A 21,822-nucleotide genomic window follows, 5' to 3' on the forward strand; every position below is an offset into this window, starting at 1 on the left:
CTCATTTTTAAGTGTTTTTACTATGTCACTTTAATTTAAGCTATACTTTCCCCCTTCTTCAATATACGTGATGACCTTGTAATGTGCACAAGTTCTTGATGTCTCTCTCTCTCTCTTGCAACTCCCCCTTGGAGTTCTGATCAGAGGTCAGACGGAACACCTGCTGGGACCACATTCCAAATCCACCGTGCAAGACTGCACATAAATGCAGAAAACACAGAATCTGACAGAACCGTGCAGAACTAGCCAGCTGAGCCAGAACCATGCAGAACTAGCCAGCTGAGACAGAACCGTGCAGAACTAGCCACCTGAGACAAATCCGTGCAGAACTAGCCAGCTGAGACAGAACCATGCAGAACTAGCCAGCTGAGCTTTGGCCCGGTGTCAGTGTTAGTCTGATATCTCTGTTACCCCAGAAAGTGAGAGTCCTGTGTCTTATAAAATCTGTGATCCATTTTGCAGGGATGTGGAAGTTTGAAAGACATTTATACATCTGCAGTATGAGCACCAGTTTAATGATCTTGTTAGAGAGAAATGCTGGCACAAATTGATGTGCAATCCACCCCCACGTTTCTCTCTCTCTCTCTCTCTCAGTAAAATGTTTTACATGGCAGAATCCCAAAAGTTGTTGAGTTGCACAGACAGTACAATCACAAAGAACAAAGAACAGTTCACATGAATTGCTTTATACACTCACCTTTAGCCTGAAAAAAATGAATTTCAACTCATTTTGGCAAAATACCACAATCAGCAACAACTTATGGGAAGTGGGCTTGTCTGGAACATCATAGATGAGGAATGTGTTCCTCAGTCTTCTCAGTTCTTCTGGTATCATTCCCCCAAAACTGCTACACTTCCTTTGCCTGTAATCAGAGACAAGTCATTGAGTCTGGCATATCACTGTTTAATAAAATATTAATTTATATTCATAAGATTACAACTGTTCTTGAATTACTGAATCAGTGCTCTTTCAGCCTCAGGACTCTTTTCTAGGTTATCTTCATTTTTATCAGCCTAATGTGTCAAATATGTTGTCCAAATGGATAGCTGATTATGCTAACTGTTGCTGTGCGACATTTAATTCTAACTCTTTTTGCTACATTGTACTGACTCACAAGAGAGAAATTCATCTTTTTCTAAGGCCTTTCTAATTATTTACACTTTTCAAATTCATTTTTAGATTTAATTTGGCAAGTCACTTCGGTTAAGACCATCTGCTAAGTACAGTAAATGCAAAACTGTGCAATGCAAATATTATTTCCTTGGATAACTAACTACATATACAATATACAACTACAACGGAACTTACCTCTATAATAGCTATATGAACTAGTGATGGGAGGGTGCTTTCAATGACTGACTTTTCTTAACTAAAAAGAAGGTTTTTCTTTCTCCAGAAAAACACCGTAACTGGCTCAAATCATTGAATCATTTATAGTTCTGCCCTCTCACAGGTTTATGAAGTCTCACTACCCCCTCATTAGTATGAGTCTATCAAGAAGCATTGTCTGAAGGTTGTATGCTGAGAGAACGAGCAATTGTTTAACAGCAACACACGTTCTGTCCCCTCGGTGTCCTTCCCCTTGACCCCTTTGGGTCAACACCTGTCAGTCATTCCAGCCAATCAACTGCCTGGGAGCATGAGGTCAGGGGTCGGCACTGTTTATCTGTTTCTTGTAGAGAAGGACAGGCAGAGTGACAAGCCCACCACCCTGAGGGATGCAGGGGGAGATGTACTCACTTCTCCAGTTCTCCTGGGGCCTCCAGGTCTCCATGTTAGGGTCAAACAGTGGAGAGATGTGAGCTCCCTGAAGCCCAGTGGCCATCAGACCTCCACATTCGTGGGCTTCCTTCTGGACTAACGTAAACCTAGCCTGGCTCCAAGAGGAAATAAACGTGTTTGAAGAACATGCCAAGCATTTAAACATCGAGCTTGCGAATGGGTGGGCTGGGTGTGTGCCTGGCACGTCCAAATAAGCACTGTCTCTTAAATAACAACCTTTGAGAGAGAAAGAAAGAGAGAGTGAGAAAGAAGGAAAAGAAAGAGAGAGAGACAGAGAGTATTAATAGCCCTGAACCGAGTTTCATGCACAGTTCACACTCAGCCTTTTGGCTGAGCAGAATCACTCTGGCAGAGCAGAATCACTCTAAATTCTGTCATCTTCCTACATCATTTTCTATTTCATCCAAACCCCCACAGCCCGGAGAACACTCTCTCATTCTCATTCCCTCTGAACTGGCCCCTAATTTTCACCCCTGAAATCACCCCACCCCACCCTCCCCCCCATGGCCTGGTTACTATCCAGCACACAAACCTTTCGTTTGTTTTTCCTGGAGACAAATTTTCCTCAATTGACGCAATTCTATTGATTAAATAATAGCTGGCTTCCTCTCGTCAGGCTGGGGTCTCTGGCGTTTTGATGTCTGTGAAGGAGGCGAGAGAGAGAGGACGGGAGAGAGTGTTCGTCAGGCCCACAGACAGCTCTTCAGATTCCAGGATCAAGGGCTGACAGCGAATGTACTTCTTTCTCCCTTCATTTTAAATGTCATTTCCATTTGTGGTGATTTAAAAGTGCACGTCACATCTTCAACAAATAAAACCAGTCTAGTAACGCATTACAGTGTATAAGTAAGGTAAGAAACAACAGGTAAGGCAGCACAGGGAAGTCATGTGAAGCAGCGCAGGTAAAACAGACCAGGAAAGTAAATGAATATAGTCTATATATATTAGTCAAGGCACTAGAAGATCACACACATAAATAGCCTAGGTCAAACATAGCAGTTAAGACAGAGCAGTTAAATCATTACAAATCAGTGCAGTGCTGCCGGTGTATAGATTACCTTAATCATCTATGTGCTGAAATGCATGCTGATGGTTCTCTGGATCTGTTCGACTAATTTTTTCAAATGGAACAGGGATTAGTCTGAATCATGCCTTACGTTCTGCTCAGGTTCCGGTTCTGACTGAGGCAGTAATTCACCTTCTGAAGTCACTGCTCTGAAATGCGCTTCACCCTCCTCCACCCTTCCCTCTCTAATCTAGCACCACCTGCTGCTCATTCCCTCCTTCATGAGCGATGGAGCAGCGACGCGGCGCTGGCTAACCTGCGTCTCGAACGCGTGGACGCCGGGACGGTCGCGCTGGCGCGTGACGACAGAGGCCGGGAGGACCTGAGAGTGACCCTTGGCTGAGGGGGTGAGAGAAAGGGGAGAACGAGCAGGAGAAGCAGGAGGAAGAGGTGCGTTTCTGCAGTGACCTCGACTGCCAGCTTGTAAAAATAAATCACACATCTGTTTCAGATGAGGCTCTGACATATTAATGCCTTTATGCTTGTTATGAAATTCTTGTAATGCAACCATCACCCCGATTCCTCCCCCAGTCTGAATTCTGAGCGGGTGATCCTAACCCCCCCTCCCCCCTGACCTGCCCTCTGCACTGTTTTTGCCTCTGATCTGTCCTTTGTCCCAAGTCTCCACTATTCTTCCTGTCCTTCTCAGATTTTATCCACTTCATGTCTTATTCTCGAGTATGTTATACTGCTGTAAAAATCTGAGAGGCAAGAATAAGCATTATTCTCCTTGTTTTCTGTCTCATACAGTATGTGACCTCTGACTGCTTCCTTCCTGCTGCATTATGCACAGCCCAGATGTTTATTCCAGCAGCCCCACACACCTCAACACACCCAACTACACCCACCCTACAGTCCTACACCTCCGCCCACCTCCCAACTACACCCACCCTACAGTCCTACACCTCCGCCCATCCCAACCTACCTCACCAATACCCCCCCAACTATACCCAACCCACAGGCCTACACCTCCGCCCACCTCCCAACTACACCCAATCTACAGTCCACTACCCCCACCTGCCTCACCACGGCCCTCCCAACTACACCCACCCTACAATCAAACACCACCACCCACTTCACTACCACCCTCCAAAACTACACCCACCTGACCTTCAACATACACTCAGGCAGCGGCAGTTCCAGCTGAGGACCAGGGTCCTGCAGGTCCCGGAGTGGCCCTCTTTCAAAGAGTGGCTGGTTTACACCAGGAACACCAGGTGAAGCGACTTCCTGCCAGTAATAACGTTTTCAATTAAACAATCAAAAGCTGAGGCAGAATGAAAAGCAGCAGACCCCTCCAGGCTGCGGACCCCCACTCAGAGATGAATGGGCCTTAAAGCCTTCTAATGATCCCATTCGGTGAAGACGGCCACATTTCCGCCATCTCCACACAGGAGAACGGACGCTTCAGACCCAGCATAAACATCCAGCCCAGAAGAGCCGTTTGTTAACTGTGCATTCTGTCCCAGTGTGTCACTCACCGAACGGCCAGGTAAGGACTTCCTGTTGAAACTGTGGTCTGCATCAGTTCATTTCCAGAGCGGCAGTGTAAATCATGGTGAGACCTGGACCATGGGCAGTACCACACCCAAAATCATTAAGCTTTTTCAGAGAAACACGGAATATTCTCTACCTGCAACTCAAATCTCCCACATTTATTGAAATTTTCTGTCCAAGCACAAATAGAGCGGTGCTGTTCTTGATAGTTGAGACTAGAGACCGTCGGCATGTCACATAAATCCATATCCAAATCCGGATAATTCACAGATTCTCTTTTTTTTCATTTACAGAGTGCATTTCACAAAAAATGAAGGTTACTATACCTAGTTGAATCCTAATGAAACTCCTAGTACTCATACACAGTAAGATACCATACCAGCAAGGAGAAGACAGGTTTGAGAGGTGCAGAGCCCTCAGGGCTTTAAGGAAGTAAGATTGATATTAATGAATAAAAGATTGTTATGAAAAAAGCACATTGCCATTTCCTGCGTAACGCGCTCCACACAAACACACGTACGCGCTCACGCACACACACACACACACACATGCACACACTGTTCTCTGCGGGCTAGGAGCACAGCGCTCACATGTGGTTTGAGTTTAAAAGCCATCAAACTGAAACAAATAAGAGAATGGAGGGAGGCTGCCTTCTTTGAAGTGTACAGTGATCCAAATGAAAGCCTTAATTAGCCACAGACAATTGCAATCTACTGTTTATTTGCAAGGGTGAAAGGAGTGTGCGTGAGTGGGGTGGGGGAGGGGGGGGGGGGGGGGGGGGGGGTTGCCGAAGGTAGAACTAGCCGGAGGCCCGCTTTCAGATTGGCCATGTGGAACAAAGTGCGTTTCCCTCACAATGAACTCAAACTACCCCTGTCCCACAGCACAGGGGGGAATCTCCGCCTGCCAGCACAACCTGCATCCCAGCTCGACCCCCACAGTTCCGCTCGTGAGTCGGCCTTCGAGCCCTACCAAAATGGGACGGGGAACCAGGATGTACCCCATATGATGGGCTGACCACTCAGGTGCCAGTCTCTCTTTGTCACCTGGGCTGTGGTGCCCAATCATGTGCCATGGAGGGCCGAGGGTATACAGGTCCTACCAATCACTTCACCCGATTTCACTAATGAACACACCTTCAGCCAGAGATGTGTACCTGCTTATCAATCCTGACTCACGAAGACGGTACATCTGCACACACAACCCTGTTGATCCTGATTCCTCAGGACTTCTAATGCACAAATCAACACCATTTAAATTAAATCTTCCACTTGCTACATTCAATAATATCCCAGCATATCACTTCCCATTTAGCCAATTCTAAGGTATGGGGAATTATTGGTTCTGGGTTCTGTATTACTCAAAAGGTGTTTTTTAGGACAACAGTAGTTTATAGAGGTAGGGTGATATATTAAGAATACATTTTAAAAACAAGAAATTATTTAAATTTATGGTTACAATTGGCAATTAGCACTTCATACGTAGCCTCTTGGGTAATTTATTGCTCTGGTAATTATCGCTATATCTTCCTGGGTGAAAGGTTTCCTTTTACTCGTTCATTAAAATATTATTTGTTATTGCCTAGCTGATCGCATTTCTTGTACAGTATACTAATTTATATATCTCACTGCATTTGCAGTTGTCCCTTCACTACCTGCATTTCTTCCATACTTTACCAAAGGATGGCAGTGGTGATGTTTTCATGCATTTTAAAGATCTGACCACCAGATGGCATCAGTAATACTTCACGCATACTGTCAGCAGGTCAACTACAGATGCAGTCTAGTATTAGAAATTCTGAAAAGCAGTGTGTAATACCCACATACTTTTCATAGGAGAATAAAATGTACATATATATAAGTGTGTGTGTGTATGTGTGTGTGTACATACAAACACACATTCATACATATCTATTTAGGGTCATATAATCTGGCAGTGTTTTACAAACACAAATGGTTTGTGTGTCTAAACTTGATATTATCTAATCAATTAGCTGCAATACAAAGTATCTTTCCTCCAGCTGAGGGCACAGCTGCCTCCTGCCACTCTGATGTCTGTACACTGGCACTGGACCATGTGCAGCCTCCAGGCGTTACCCAGGTGAGGAAGGAGGTGGTGGAACTGCACTGTTGCCAGGCAAAACGATTGCGTGCCACTGGGCAGGGTATCACCCGTTGCTTCTCTAAATGGTTGGGACATTAATGCTATCCAATCCCTTAGCCACCCTAATCCTGTCACATGACCCCAGTGTACTAATAACAGTGATGATGGAAACCGGTATGGCCTAAGACACCCCTCAACACCAGTGATTCCTTCTACTACAACCACCTTGTTCAGTTAATTATGAATGACTGCTTCCCATAATTCAACATTCAGAATCAAGACTATGAGGATGTTGGCAAAGACTTCGAGCCATTAACAGGGAAGGGAGCATTTGGGTGAGGTGGGCACGGTAACAGAAGGAATGCCTGGTCCCCATGTTCTGGTATTCTGACTGTGCCATAGCATCACCCAAGAAGGAAGTGATTTTCTCAATGGTGAGATGACTATATCCCTTTGCTCACCGGTGACCCCCACTGGTCAAGCAGGTGCCAACGGTCTGCTTTCTCAAGCTGCACATGAAGTTTCTTCCTCCAGCTAATGTCTGTGAGAACTCAACGTGTGGAAGAGGCTGACATTTGGCATCACGCTCGTTGTTGTCTGCTCTCTCCAGAATGGATAGTAGGGAATGCAGTAGCAAGGGTAACTTCTGAATACGGTCTGTCATTTAAAACTGGGAGAAGAGGGTATTTCATTAATCAGACCACATAAACAGGATCCTGCAAAATTAGAAAACTACCAGTGCCACTTCACCAGTACATCAGATTTAACTCACCTTGAATTGTGAAGATGAAAGGGGAAAAAGGGGTTTCCCTTGACTCTTTAGGACAACATTTTTTTGAATATTCAGTCAGGACCAAAAGGTTTGGTGCCAGTCAGGATTGAAAAAAAAACATTATACAAAAATGACAGAGGAAGAAAAATTACAACTCCAATTCTTTTAGCAGTAGCAAATGGGCTGATGGCAGATCCCCAAGTGACAGCTCACCCCAACTACCAGTCAATTGCTATGGAAACGACATAAATCTGACCTTTCGCCGGTCATGAGTTCACTCTGTATAAGCAATGGAATCAAATTTTTGTTTCCTGTAAATTAAGTAACAGAAAGAGGGTTTCAGTCATTTTCCTTTTTTTATTAATATGATGTTGTCAACAGCAGACACTAAGAAACACACACCTGCTTCTTCAGGTAACGGTGCAGGTCTCTCACAAACAGAGGACAGAGTTAAACAAAGAACACAGGATTCTGCAAGTCTTTGGCTGTATTTGAAAATCATTTTAATATTTTTGTCTTTTTTTTTCCTCTTTGTATTAGATGTTGTCTTGTCTGAACACCTGCACTAATCAAAAGTAAAAACAAAGTGACAATATACTTCAGCTTTTTTTCCTCTCCTTTCCTTTTTTTGTTGCAACACTTTGTAGACAACATAATAAAAATAACTGCCATTTTTGGTTTTCCTTTTTCTACAAAAAATTATAAATATTTTGTGTTTTTTCTTCACATTTATACAAAAAAACTATACAAAATCAAGTTTTGCGCAAGACTGATATTATACAAATGTAAGAGAGAGGGAGAAAACAGGAAATGAAAACCAGAGCGATGGTAAGATAACTGAGACAGACAGATGAGAGCTACTCACTGCTGAACCCGCTCCTCTAAGGCCACACTCCTTCACTACCACAAAGCAAACAAGGAACAAATGAGGAAAAGCCTTCCGTGCTCTCGCACGCTCTCTCCTAAGGCAAGGATGCTCTTGGAACTGCGGGCACTGGGGACTTTCTCTGTGTTTACACGTTACAGCCACGGACGTTAAGGTTCAGTCATTTTTGGTTGGACTGCGCAAAGGCATGTGTGTAGTGTTTTTAAGGAGAAAGACAAGGGAACCAAACAGTTCAAGCAAGACACATGCTAGTTTCTAACAAGGAATAACAATGGATGTTCGTACAAGTGCACGCACACGCACACGCGCACACACACACGCACACACAGGTACAAATCACCTATAATCTACTGACAATGTCAACTTCAAATGTATTCTACCCATAATCCATTTTTAACTCTCAGCTCTGACAACGTGAATCACTTCTGATACCCCCTCTGTCCTCCTATGATGCATGCAGTACACTTCTGATACGCCTGTTCTGTCAGACAGTACACCACTACAGACACCCCTGAATTTCACTGAAAAACTGCATCACTATGGACATTTCAAACCCTCACTGACAGCTCAAAACACTACAGACACCCCTGAATGTCACTGATATCTTGTATCACTACTGATACTCCTGATTCTCACTGCTTGTATTACTACTGACACACCTGAATCACACTGACTGCTTGTATCACTACCGACACTCCTGAACTGCACTGACTGCATGTATCACTACTGACACCCCTGAATCTCTAAAAACTTCTCACACAACTGACAACACTGAATCTAACTGCTTCAGACACTAAAGACATTTTTTTAATTTCACTGAATGTTTGTATCTATTGGCTGTTGAAAACTATCAATAAAGTCCTGTGATCAATGAAGTGTTGACACAAAACAGAAAAGAAAAACACAAATCTATTTCCCGACAGGGAGTGTTTTCAGCACACTCAGCAGTACGTATGATGGTTACATCGTGTAAAGCTTGAGCCGACGTGATTACCTTGTTTCTGTAAAGCACTAGTTTATGATAATTACCTCGTTTTATTCTCGTTCCTTTTGTTTAATGGTTACCCAGAGCCATCGTCACATCTGTTTATCGCAATGCTGGCGGTTTTAAATCAGAAGCCTGCATGGGCATCAGAGGAGAGACAGATCAGTAAGGCAAGCCTTTCTACCTGCAGTTCCTGCTCTTTCCTCAGGGCTGCCCCCTGCAGGAGTACGGGGGAAGTGCATATGTAGTGTTCAGGGTTATGATCCAATATTCACACATTCATGCAGCCAAGTCACTTGACCGTACAGAGACCGGGTACTGACTACAACTAGATGACTGTGTACCTACTTCACACATTAAACAAAAACTGTCATTGTAAAACACACACACACACACATACACACACACACACACATACACACACACACAAACTAGCGGAGCCAAGCCAATACACATTAGCGGCCCAACAGGAACCATTCCTAAACTCAGCAGCTGCATATAACAACATGTACAACTACAAAATTCATAAAAAATGAAAAAAATAAAATCTAACATACATTAACATGAATGTGCAATATCATACCTCAATCTGAGAGTTTAATTTCCCCCCACACTCAGGGAACATGTATGTACATGTGTGTGTGCCCATGCGTGTCAGCGTGTGTGTGCATGTGCGTATGAGTGTGTGTGAGTGTATGTGTGTGCGTGTGAGTATGAGTGTGTATGAGTGTATGTGTGTGCGTGTGTGCATGCATGTGTGCGCGTGCGTGTGAGTGTCTGAGGGTGTATTTGGGGGGACGTGAGGGTCACATACCTGTAAGGTACAAAACAAAATATTTAACATTGAGAAGAAAAAAATTATTACCAACAAATTAAAAAAATGTGACAATAAACCAGCATATAAAAGAATCAAAGAACCGCACTTCTGTGCATGGCTGACTTGGTCAGGTTGATTCCTGTCAGACAGGAAGATAGACAGACAGACAGACAGACAGACACAACAGAATGTTTAAACGATCGCCGCGCGATATGGGGGAAAGGCGGACACGCCCACACACCCACACACATCGGACGTGCAGAACGCCCCCGCTGGCTCGTGTGTGGCGCGGGGCGTGCCCAGCGGGTCACAGCAGAGGACGCGCTAAACCGGTTATGAGATTACCGCCATCGCCGCGGCCGGGGCCAAGCCTGCTGCTCCACCTCCCGCTGTGGGAGCGGCTGGGCGGGGCAGGCGGGCGGGACTAACCCTGGAGCGGGAGTGAGGCGGGGAGGGGTAGCGCCGCCTCCTCCTCTTCCACATCCCTCTCCCAGAGTCGCCAGTCATGCTGGTGAGACGAAAATGAGAACTGGACGAGAATCGAACGAGAAACGGAAGGGGAATTTTAAACCCCGCGCTGCCGCCTAGCATTCCAGTATGCTATTGACAGCGGCCTCCAGCACGGAGTCTGTGTCGGCTAACAGCGGTTGGCTGTAGTCTGAGGGGGCGGGCTTGGCAGGGCCCTGGCCCGGGGCGGGGGGGTTGCGGGGGGCACTGCTCGGTGGGGGAGGCAGAAGGGCGGGGTTGGGGTTGGCACTGAGGGAACGGCCTTGGGTCCTCTTCAGCTGCAGGATGCTCTTGATGGCGGTCTCCAGGTGCTCGTTGAGGGATACCTCAGGCTGCTCTCCCCCTGGGTCCTTGGACCCCGGCTGCGGCTCTGTCCTGAGGGAGGGGTCGGCCCCGCCCATCACGCTCCCCTCCCAGCCCCGCCCCACACAGGCCGAGTCTCTGCCGTGAGGGTCCCTACTGGCCGGACTGAGCTGGATGGGGGCGCCCTGCTCTCCCTGCACCTCCCTGGTGAGGGCCGTGTCCATGGGCTTCGGCAGGCAGCAGAAATCCTCCAGGAAACCGTCTGAGAGAGGGGAAGTGACATCATAACCATGTAACTGCTGTACCAACATTTATATCATAACTTTGTGCCATTCAATATCTCTCAATCATATTGAAATCACATTTGCCCTTCTCTGTAACCATCTGATATATAATAATAATAATACACTGCATATCTGTCACGCCTTTCATCCAGTTGTCTCAAAGTGCCTTGAAGTAAAGGGGAGGACCTCCACTCAAGCACCACTAGGGGTGCCATTTCCTGGTTAATCCTAGCATAATTCAATTAAGGGGCACCTGATGACAGAACAAGCATCATCTGATAAGAGCCACTTTCCATCCAGGACAAAGAGTGAAATCCAATCCCTGCATAGCCTGCAAATCATGGGTCGTGTCATGTGATCTTTGAAAGGTCTTGACTGAGAGGTAGAGGAAGCTGCCCGCTGTTTGATCTCATTAGCGCTGTTTTGATTGATTGGCCCTGACTAAAATCCCAAAATGCCCTCCAGAGAGTCATTCTCGAGTGTCTGTGCGTACAGTACTAACATCAGAGCTCCCACTCAAATCAAGATTTATATTTCCCATGACTTTGCAATGGTGCTTTAAGGACAAATCAATCAAGTTTTTATTGCTGCTGCCTCAACAGTCAAATTCCTGAGGTCAGGCTGCATTCAAGATAAAACGGAGTGAAAACCACTGCTGGCGCACGCTTTCAGAACCTCAAAGCAGTGAAGGCCAGTCACTGAAAGGTTTTGGAAAACAGATGAATGTAAATGCCAGTGAGACAGTGAATTTGTTAGCAAAGGCAGAACACTAACCAACATGGCTAGACTTCAGAGTAAATGACAAGTGAAACAGCTAGAAAGATTGCCCTTCTTCCAGCAGGCTGGGGAACAGTGAAACACAGACTCCCTTTCAATGAAACCGCCATTTCAGGATCCATGACGAAAACATCTGGGCTACTAAACAGGAGGCCAGTTTTGGAATATAATTCATTATTATATAGGAACACCTTCATTGAAACCTCCTATAGGTTCTATCAAAGGGGGATGTCTGGATAACTTTATACCCATCTAGTGTTAAAATTCTGCTAATGCTTTCACTCTGATGGCATGGCAGTTTTCTTACTTGACTTCTACAGCCCAGATGATGCTGAGGGGAGGAGTGCCACCTAGCCCCACCCCTGCCCCGCCCCCTCTCTCACCTCGATCCCCCAGCGCCAGCCGTCTGTCCTGCGTCAAGTTACTCCGCTCCTCTTGGTTGAACGTCCTGTCAATCATCACCATCTCTGATGAGGGGCTGGTGCGCTGGAGAGACAAGACAGGGGTTCAAGACCTGCAGCAGCTGTTAGCTCGTCAAACGGAGGGCATGCTTTTGGGGTACGATGACCACAACACTACAGCCTGACCGTTTTTTAAAACACACTGTCTCAGCTGCTCCAGTCTCTTCAGGAGGACCGTTCCAGAGCCTTGGTGCCTCAGTGAGCCGGTTCCGAGCCTGTGGGACTCACCTCAGCGTCCACCAGCAGGAGGCGCCGGTATTTGTTCAGCATGGCTTCCGTTCTCTTCAGGACCTGTGTGGCCACAGCTTCAAATTCCTCGTCCACTGCAGGAAAAGAAAACGATGTCGTATAAGAGCCCCGTATCCATGGTTACGGGTCACCCTGTGGAGGAGGCGAAGTGGAGGCTCCTGGGAGGCTACCTCTCTGGAAGTCGTCGTCAGAGGGCAGGGGTCCCTGGAAAACGTGGTAGGGCAGCAACCTCCGGAAGGTGTCGTCTGGTGAGGAGAAGGGCGCCCTGCTTCCCGACAAAACGCCGGCCTGGTCCTGCTTCAGCTGCTGGAGCACCCTGTAAGAACACCACTGGAGTCACACCCGCGCTCACAATCATACTCATACTGCACCGGATAAATACACGTCTCAGCCATGTGTGTGCTAATGCTAATGTCAGGTACGATGGTGATGTAAAGGACAGGACTATGACTAGAAGGACAGGGAAGTTAAACTGTGTTAGAGGGATGTATGTATGACCACAGATTGGCGTGTTACAAGGGCGTGTGTATGATGTGACCAGATTCGTGGCAGTTGGAAAACTCAGACACTCACAGTCCTCCTTTAGTCAGCTGTTGAGGGGCAGGTCGTTTCAGGTTTGTCATCTGTGGGAGGAGGAGGGGAAAATGAGCATTGTCAAACAGTCCACTGCACACTCGCTAGAATTACGCTCATGCATGGACAGATTGTCTGCTGCGTGGCACGTTGATTGCTTCTCCATGGAGCTTGTGTTGCATGAGATCCTTACCTGTGCATTTGGCACTTGTGGGGACCCCACTTGGTTTGGCAGGCACACCACAGTTTCCAGGCCTATAGAGGGTTTCCCAGCTATTCAGTAAACCAAGGAGAATGTGAGTCAATTTATGAACGCTGACAGTATGAAACCATGTCAAACACACACATGCATACACACATGCAACACTCAAACCAAGCTTAATTACTTCCACATAAACACACACATCATGTTAAATGCAGATATAGCAAAGAAACACACACAGACAATCTATCCAAGAAAGTCTCACCCTTGCTTCCCAGCAGGTTGACCAACTGCGCTTGTGTTTGCAGCTGTGGTTGTTTGGGGGCCGGTGACAAAGAGTGGGAGACCTGTGAGAAAAAAGTGATGAAAGTAAGGGAAGAAAAGAATTACACAGGAGGGAGGGAGAGGACAAAGCCAACATTGACCATTCTCCATGATATAGCATCAAACCGAGTGCCCTCTGGACAAACTCTGAAGTTGTGAGTATAACACTCCTGCATAAAGCAAGCCCCAACCTGTTTAAATAGAACAGGCAGGTACTGAAACCTCCAATGGGGCCCACCTGGGTCTGAAGGTAGGACTGTGTCTCAAATTGAGGCTCACTGGTCCCTTGTGTCCCAGTGTGGGCACCATCCTGTGCCAGAGGGACCAGGAAGTGGTGTCCCAAGTTTACAGAGACCTGCTGCTGGCCTTGGAGTCCCAGGACCCCTCCGCTCTGGACCCCCTGGGGCTGAGGGGTGTACCCCGCAACCAGGCCACCGTCTGAGGAGTTGACCAGGGTGTAACCGCTCTGGACAGGGGTGGGGGCCAGAGGGGTGCTGCTGGTGAACCCTGGCTGGTTTTTGGGGCGCGCCCCCATTGCCTGGGACACCTGCACCAATGCCGGAGATGCCTGTCCCAGCTGGCCGCTCACCACTGCCTGATTCACGATGAGCTGCCCGCTGGTCGCAAAGTTCTGCCCGGAGACCAGCTGAACGGCCGCGCTCTGATTGGTCAGGAAAGTCCCAGAGTAGGCTGTGTTTGTAGAGGCAGGGTCACCAGTTCCCTGTAGCTGCGTATGCAGTACCTGGCCGTTGAGGGCCTGGAGGGCCTGTGTGGTCGTGCCGGGGGTGAGGGCCAGGGACGAGGGCAGCAGGTACTGCCCTGGGGGCAGACTGCCCTGCTGCTGCTGTTGCTGCCCCAGGGGAGAGTGTATCATGATGCTGCCAGAGTGGTTGACCACCTGTGGGCCAGAGGTGGGCTTAGGCAGAGAAGGCTGATTCACAATGTTAACAGTCATCTGCTGGGGAGCCTGTGTGGAGCTGCCAGTGGTGTATGGGCTGCTGGTGGGCGGGGCATTGAGCGGCTGTTGGCCCAGCCCACTGATGTTGTATACCGTCTGCCCCCCAAGCTGAAGGGGTTTGGGTTGGATTGGCTTGACCAGCATCTGGGGGGAGGGGCCTCTCTGGATGATGATGTTCTGCAGAGGAACGGGTGTCCCACAGCCCTTGAAGGGCATGGACACCTGCCCCCCAGTGGCGGGGTTGAATACGGCGCCCTGCGCGGCCCCAGCCTGAGCCGCCTGTCTCTGGACCAACACGCCGCCCCCCAGGCCGGGCGAAGCTGAACCCCCCGGCCTCAGCAGGATCTGGGGGGGCTCAAGGCTGTTGATGGTCATCATGGAGGGGGGGCCGTTGAAAGAGCCCAGAATCTGGATGTGTCCAGCGGAGCCGTTCTGCAGAGGTTGGGCCGCGGCCTGCTGGATGAAACCCTGGGGCGGAACCCCGGGGAAGGGCCCGCTCGCTGGGGCCTGCAGGACGGGCATGCCCCCGAACCCCCCGGAGACCAGCTGCTGGGGGAAGGGCGCGGTGGGGGGCGGAGATTCCAGCAGAGCCTCCTGGGCCAGAGTCTGCTCCGTGATGTCTGCCTCCTGCAGGGACTTCTGGAGGATGTCGAACGGCTGCTCCTCCCCTAGCTCCCCCCTGGAGGGCGATGTCCCGCTAAGATCACCCTCGATGAACTGGAGGCTTCCAGGGAGAGGAAGCCCCGCCCCTCCAGCTGCACCCATATGATTGGTGCCATCCTTCAGAGCAGAGCTGGAGTCTCCCTGCACAGGTGGAGACAAGTAAATGTGGGTTTCCATGGATATGGGTCAGAAACAGACTGGATTCATCATATCAAGTGAACAGAGTTAAATTCTCACAGTGCTGCTGGTGTAAAAGGAGTTGGCCGATCCGAAGGCTGCATTGGCCACGTCACCCTCATTGATCTGAAAAATTGCAGTTGTCAATGAGCATGGCCCACCAGACAATCTATACAAATGTTTTCTGCACACCACCAACCACCAACCACCTACCCTAGATTAGCATCCAACAACAGGCATAAAATGGGTAGTATTAATTGTGGGGGGACGAATATACAAAACTAGCCTTACAGTGTTCAACCCAAATTTATGAAGTTTTAATTCATGCAACATAAATATGGAATGTGTTATAAATAGCCGCTTTCTTGCCTGAAGTAAGTGGACAAGTAAGTCAACGGACCACTGTAGGCACTCTAACTGTAGTAATTGGTACGCTACAAAAGGAATGCAACCAATTGTACCAGTTCACCAAATGAAATCACTCGGGTTGATGCAATTATGTTCTCTTGAATTGAAAGTCCTTCTGCATTCCAGCAGCTGCTAAATGACTGTACTGTGAATGACTAATTGAAGAGCTTGTTGGAACAAAGGTTTAAGTCTCTAAGAAAAGGGCTGTGTGTATAGATTTTTGTACTAGCTCAGCACTAAACCATCTGACTTATCTAATCAAGGTCTTGACTGAAGACCACAATCAGTTCATTAATTGTGCTGCAGTGCTGGATAAGAATAAAATCTTGAACCCGCACTGGCTGTTTTCAGATAAAACTGCACATGGCTGTGTTAACTGAATGACTAATGGGGATGATTAAGAAATTGCAATACACTGACTGCTTGAAAAGTAGCTTCAAGAAAGTCCTTTATCAACCACTTTGAATTGGAGAACAGAACTGCAGGTTAAAAAAGACATCAGGACTGATACAACCATATTTGCAGTGTATACTGTAACAACTACTTTCAATATGATAGTGCCAAAAAGATGGCATAAAATGAGGTAGCAATTGCAATGCATTTCGTATTGCTATTTTCACAGCAGTTGTTTCTATTGAATATATGACCAAACTTTCCATTCCACAACTCTTTTTCCAAGTCAGAATTCACACCAGGATGGAGAAAACATCCTGGTACAGTCAATAAGACAGGAACAACAGAAAGTACACAGAAAGGAGACAGAAGGTGTGGACAGCATTAAAGCTGTGGGGTAATATCTCAGAAGGCCCTTGCTATTGTACTGCGCAAGACCTGTCACGTCATTTGAAACTTTCCAGACAAAAACTGGACAACCATGCGAGTAAATAAACAAGTGGCAGGCAAAACTATGACCTCATGCATGAGGAGGTCTGCACTGAAGCAGTGGGAGGCTTACCGATTTGCTGCTGGAGCCATAAAGATAATCATTCAACGCCTGCACGTCTCTGCAGGACAGATATCAGGAGATTAGGTCGGGGCAATTCAGGGTGTGAAGGAAATTCAGGGTGAGTGAAGTTCAAGATGACAGCTGACAATAAAAACTATAACAACAGGGAGTGTGAAGGAGTGCTCTGTTCATATCCAGATCTCTATCTTTACAAACATTCCCTGCAAAACAGCCCAGGTGAATATGTAGGCCTATGCATAATTCAATTCAGGTATTTTTTTCAACAGAAAATGAAAACAATCCCTGAAAAGGCCATCAGGAGGTACATGGCCACTTACCCTATTATATCTAGAAGACGGCGATCATCTTCATCGTCCATGACCGCTACATGTTCAACATACAAGAACGATCAGAGGAGAGGCTTCAGTTGACAACAATGACGTTTTGCTCTAACAGCACACTTAAAAACAACCCTTAAAATGCAAGGAGTACTGCACAACATAATCCCACTCTTTATTTCTCATTCATTTTCTTTTTAAATGTATTACAGCCACAATTTATGAATTACTAATCCACAAAATCCCCATTGAATTCCAAAAACTGAAAGGCCTTACTTTGGTGATGACCCTGCATAATTTATTCAAGAATTTATGGAAATATGAAACATGTTGAGTGGCAGTGATGTGCTGTGGAAAACTTATTGCACTTACTGTACGCCGCTTTGGATCTGCCAAATAAATGTAATGTAAAATAACATGTTGCTAAAAACTAAAAAAAAAAAAAAAGGTACTTCCTCTATGTCACTGCTTGGGGCCCACCTGGCTCTATTCTTGAATTATGAACGTAACATCAAAATCCAAACAATCAACACAGAGAAAGGGGCACTCACGGGTTTCCGCTGGTGACCATGGGGTCGGTCACTTAGCGCCTTTGATTTCCTATGAGAGAAAGAGAGAGGAGCAGGAACAGGGGTGACTACAAAAGACTGGAAACATTTCCAGCAAAAAAACAGGATTTGAACACTTGTGTCATACAATGTGTTCAACTTGAAAATCACCACGCAAGTTTTCAAAATCTCCTATCTGACCGGTAGGCTGGGGTTCAAATATGACCCAGAAACCAAATCTAGGTGATCTACAGCATCATGATCACGTTGGTCTTTACATAAAAAACTAAAGAATTTTACAGTAAGGGCCATACGGAAAATAGTTATAATGCTATTTTATGAAACATGAGCACATCAGGACAACTCATAACATGGCCTGGAACCACTTACTCACTCAACTGACTCAATTTTATGACTCTCCTCATTTTTAAAAATGTTTTGCATTCAATGTTTTTTGCATTTGCATTCACAGGTCCACCTATCATTGTTGCAGGTTGGGGTTTTTGTGTCTCGTTGAGCAGGTTTTGCTGAATTAACAGTACAGTAGTCACTCTCTCAAAAATTCATATAGAGAAATCTGGGGACATGTCTGTGTAGCACTACGGGAAGCAGGTTTCTTTATCAGGTAAAACCACAAAAAAAAATTTAAACAGATGATATAATCTAATACAATTCCACTTCACAATCTACTAAGACGGAACAGGAAGTCAGATGCATATTTGTGCATACAACTGTGTAACTCTGTAGTTGGCCTATATAGCCTATCTTTAACGTGGGTAAAGTGAAGGTTTAACATAAGCTAAAGAGATCAAAGATTACATACCATGCATCATTTTTGAAGTGTAATTCTTCTAACATTAAACTGTTGGCCAAGCACATTCTGTGCATACATGCTTGGGAAGCACTACAGAGTAATAATGGTGAAAGCATGGGTATAGAGTAATTGTCAGTGCTGAAGAGTAAGGTAGTGGTAAGTGCTTATCATAGCCTCTGGGCTTTGCACTAGATGGCTATGTGCTATGAAATCATGCATGTGAATTATTAACAGATGGGATATTTTTTATAGTGTGGGCGAGGCCTGTTTTGTTTACTATGCGTCACCCTGACTATTGAACAGAGTGACAGTGGAAATGTCCCTCCAGTCTACAGGTGAGTGTGACAGTAGTGGTCGTGTAAACTCCTGAGCACCACCATATACAGACAGACATGGACACTGGATTATGGCACCACTGGAATTTCCTGTACCAAAAAGACCACTCCACAATGGAAAATGCAGGCACACTTTTGACTGAAATGGTTAACACCAGGACTTTGTGGTGAACAGGCTTTGTAAAATGTCCACTTAAAAAGAGTTGCATTCATTTTAATTAAGCACATGAATTATTTTAGTCCAACACTGTTTTCAGAGGATTCTGTAGCCAGTGGGTTCACTGTAGTTTTTGAAATAATAAAACAAATTGAGACATTAGAAACACCATATCAAGGATTCTTATGCATGTGAACAAACAGTACGTATGTACAAAAGGGGTGCGCATAAATCTAAATAAAACTTCGTGAAACGCTCAGGTACATGTGTAATCAAGTATAATCTGTCGTTAAACTAGGGTTAAACTACAGTTGACTACAGCTGCCACTTTTTCCTGCTTCCCAAAAGCCATTCGAGAGAAATGCAGTCAGGTTCATGACGGCACTCATCGTTCATCGATAAAATGGCGGCTCCAGCATACAACTGCGCCACACACTCTGGCGCTGTGCCAGACACAATAACCTCTGACTGCTTTTCGTTTTCGTTAATATATAATGCATTACAAAATGTATATCTTGATAGGCTGTATGCTGCCGCATTCTAACGACAAGTGCAATACACTTTCACATATTATTAAACATTAATCAAAAGGCCCCAAATACCTGAAGACTGAAAGCAGCTTACCATGGGTAATATTTTGCCATGATATGGTATGTGTAATGTTAGCTCTGTATTTTAATGGCGTCATTTAAATATAGCAAAAACAACATTCCACAATACAGCAATGTCGTCCAGTTACAGGAAAACGAACGACGTGGCATTGCCGATTGAACTTAAATACACGAAGCAGTGGCTGAAGTACCTTACACAAAATATACAATTATTGAATCTAAAACTGGCTTGTAGATTTCTGCCTGATTATCCTACGCGCCATTATGTAGAACTTAAAAAAAAAAACTCAAAGATGTTATTTTACATTTTTATTAAAGAAAATAAAAGCAAAGTACAAAATTACGTTTACAAACCTCTGACATTATGAAAAGGTGCTCACAATGTTTGACGGCAGAAAGCCATACTTGGTCTTATACGGACAGGTCCATTTTACAACATCGGTCTAACAAACAACCACATCAGTAGGCAAGATAACATATGGCCAAAATATAGAAATTAATTCAACAAAATGCAAAGACTGTTGTTATAATATAACAAACACTTCCAAGTCCAACGAAAGGAAAGCCAATGGATTTTGCTGGCTGTTCGCTAAAGTGCTAGCTAGTGTGTACTACGAAGTGAGAAAGAAGGGACTAGATTTGGATAAAATAAATATCGTTAACTGTACTGTACTCAGTTCCCTTTCCTAGCTCAACGCGAGATAGTAAGCTAACCGAGAGAGGGTGTGGAAAATACACACAGGAGAGGGGGGGAAACAACTAATTTTAAACCAATTCAATCACACGGAGTCACTGAAATATTTTGTTACTCGGTTTGCTTCGCATCAGCAGAAACTCACTCCTCAGTCTCTCTCGACGCTTTCCGACCGAGCAAGCAAGCGTTAGATTGAAAATCTATTATCCTGTCTTTGTAGTGTATAGCAGCCGCAATGCATGGCTATTTTAATGTCCAAAAATAGACTGAAATGACAGATAATGGAGCTCGAAAGCAAAACGCTTTTCTTCCCCCCTCTCACTCGCTCGATTGCTTTCCGCGGAGCAGGACATACGGGCTTCCAATTCGCTCTTTTCTTTCGCATTTCCTTCCAGTGTAACTGCGCGCAGCCGACGCTTCGATCGTTGTCGTCTTGATTTGCTTTATTTAAGCCTCGGTAACTGCGAGATTTAAATGAAGAAATCCTGGCGGCCATTTGAAAGCGCAAAGCCTGCTAGCAGCTAGTTAGCTCTCTTTGTATGCTCCCTGGCCCTTAAACGAGGCTAATGTAATGTATTCTTTCGCGTGATTTATTTGGAGCCCTCGGGTTTCACTTCATCGTCCCTAAATAGACTTAAATAATGGACAGCCATAAATATTTATTTAAATTTGCATAACATCAAGACCGATTAAAAGAGGCAAGCCCTTGTTCCTGTCTCACCCCTCTCCTTGAAACCTAATATCTCCGTTTGGCAACTTTTAATTTGCTCCCCCCTCTCCTCCTCCTCCTCCTCCTCTCCCTTGCTCACTCTTATAGCTAGCTATATATTTTTCTCTCTCTCCTTTTTCTCAGATAGATTTTTACCCTCGCTCACTCTCTTCCCTCCCCGAAGGAAGGGGAGGAAGGAGGTTGTGTGTTTTTTTCCTTGAAATTTTTATCACAAAATTATAATACACTCAAAGGGGAAACTCACCGTCATGAAAAAGCAGTGCCTTGTCAACGGGGTTTCCTCGCCATCACATCAGGGGCCAGCGGGGCAGTGCCGCTCCTGCAGAAAGCAGCAACTGCAAGCGTGCAGCCCCGAGGAAACTACCACTAGTATTGCACACACATAGTACACCGTGCACATAAAGAATGAAGGGAAATTGTTAAAGCTATGCACACTGAAAGAAGTATACTTTAACAATTAATGGACTCTAATTCCCCAATAAGTGACATACGTGTTGTTTAATGTAGCTGTCACTGCTGAATTCCTCAAAACCTAACATGCAAACTTGAATCTACTGAAACACAAAGAGGTTGAGGTGCTGAGAAATGGCTAGCCATGTCAGTCAAAAAAAAAAAAGAACATGATTCTGTTACAGTAAGGTGATTGGACATGTAGACAAAAATATATATTCATGGAATAATAGGCTGCATGTGTTAATCTAACCACATAATGATTTCTGTGGGGGATGCTAATGTTCCATTTGAGACTGTTTTTCCTCCAGAATTTAATTATTGAAGTCACAGAAAACAATTCAAACAAAATCATAATACAAAACTCATCCTCATGCCAAGTCTCTTTCATCCACTATTACCCA

The 21,822-nt window shown here is 45.6% G+C and overlaps 1 protein-coding gene and 1 long non-coding RNA gene across 4 annotated transcripts; both read right to left on the reverse strand.

The window, feature by feature from the left end:
• Positions 1-511: 511 nt before the first annotated feature.
• On the reverse strand, positions 512-2,467 carry LOC135244946 (uncharacterized). The gene is made up of 3 exons (XR_010327101.1): positions 2,316-2,467; positions 1,742-1,999; positions 512-863 (listed from the first exon to the last, which is right to left on the reverse strand). It is a non-coding gene; the product is annotated as an uncharacterized LOC135244946 (long non-coding RNA).
• A 5,091-nt stretch (positions 2,468-7,558) lies between these two features.
• On the reverse strand, positions 7,559-21,360 carry LOC135244630 (BRD4-interacting chromatin-remodeling complex-associated protein-like). Of its 3 annotated transcripts, none has more exons than XM_064317082.1 (13): positions 21,213-21,360; positions 17,631-17,679; positions 17,080-17,125; positions 16,751-16,799; positions 15,448-15,513; positions 13,828-15,351; positions 13,531-13,612; positions 13,257-13,336; positions 13,064-13,113; positions 12,661-12,806; positions 12,470-12,564; positions 12,164-12,266; positions 7,559-10,981 (listed from the first exon to the last, which is right to left on the reverse strand). In XM_064317082.1, exons 3-13 carry the CDS (start codon positions 17,118-17,120, stop codon positions 10,494-10,496), a joined length of 2,724 nt encoding a protein of 907 aa, XP_064173152.1. In that variant the 5' UTR covers positions 17,121-17,125; positions 17,631-17,679; positions 21,213-21,360; the 3' UTR covers positions 7,559-10,493. The 3 variants fall into 3 exon arrangements, with proteins under 3 accessions (XP_064173152.1, XP_064173154.1, XP_064173153.1); XM_064317084.1 differs by having other exon boundaries at positions 16,751-16,895; XM_064317083.1 differs by lacking the exon at positions 21,213-21,360 and adding an exon at positions 19,899-21,200.
• Between the last annotated feature and the right edge of the window lie 462 nt (positions 21,361-21,822).

This window comes from Anguilla rostrata, chromosome 18, assembly GCF_018555375.3.
Source record: "Anguilla rostrata isolate EN2019 chromosome 18, ASM1855537v3, whole genome shotgun sequence".
Classification (NCBI taxonomy): domain Eukaryota; kingdom Metazoa; phylum Chordata; class Actinopteri; order Anguilliformes; family Anguillidae; genus Anguilla; species Anguilla rostrata.

Bases quoted from the DNA above. Each gene is read 5' to 3' on its own strand.
- LOC135244630 (XM_064317082.1), bottom strand. From the start codon at position 17,120: ATGGACGATGAAGATGATCGCCGTCTTCTAGATATAATAGG. The intron at 16,800-17,079 runs GTAAGTGGCCAT...TCTGTCCTGCAG, and splicing joins CGTCTTCTAGATATAATAGG to AGACGTGCAGGCGTTGAATG. The intron at 13,613-13,827 runs GTGGGCCCCATT...TTTTTCTCACAG, and splicing joins AGTCCTACCTTCAGACCCAG to GTCTCCCACTCTTTGTCACC.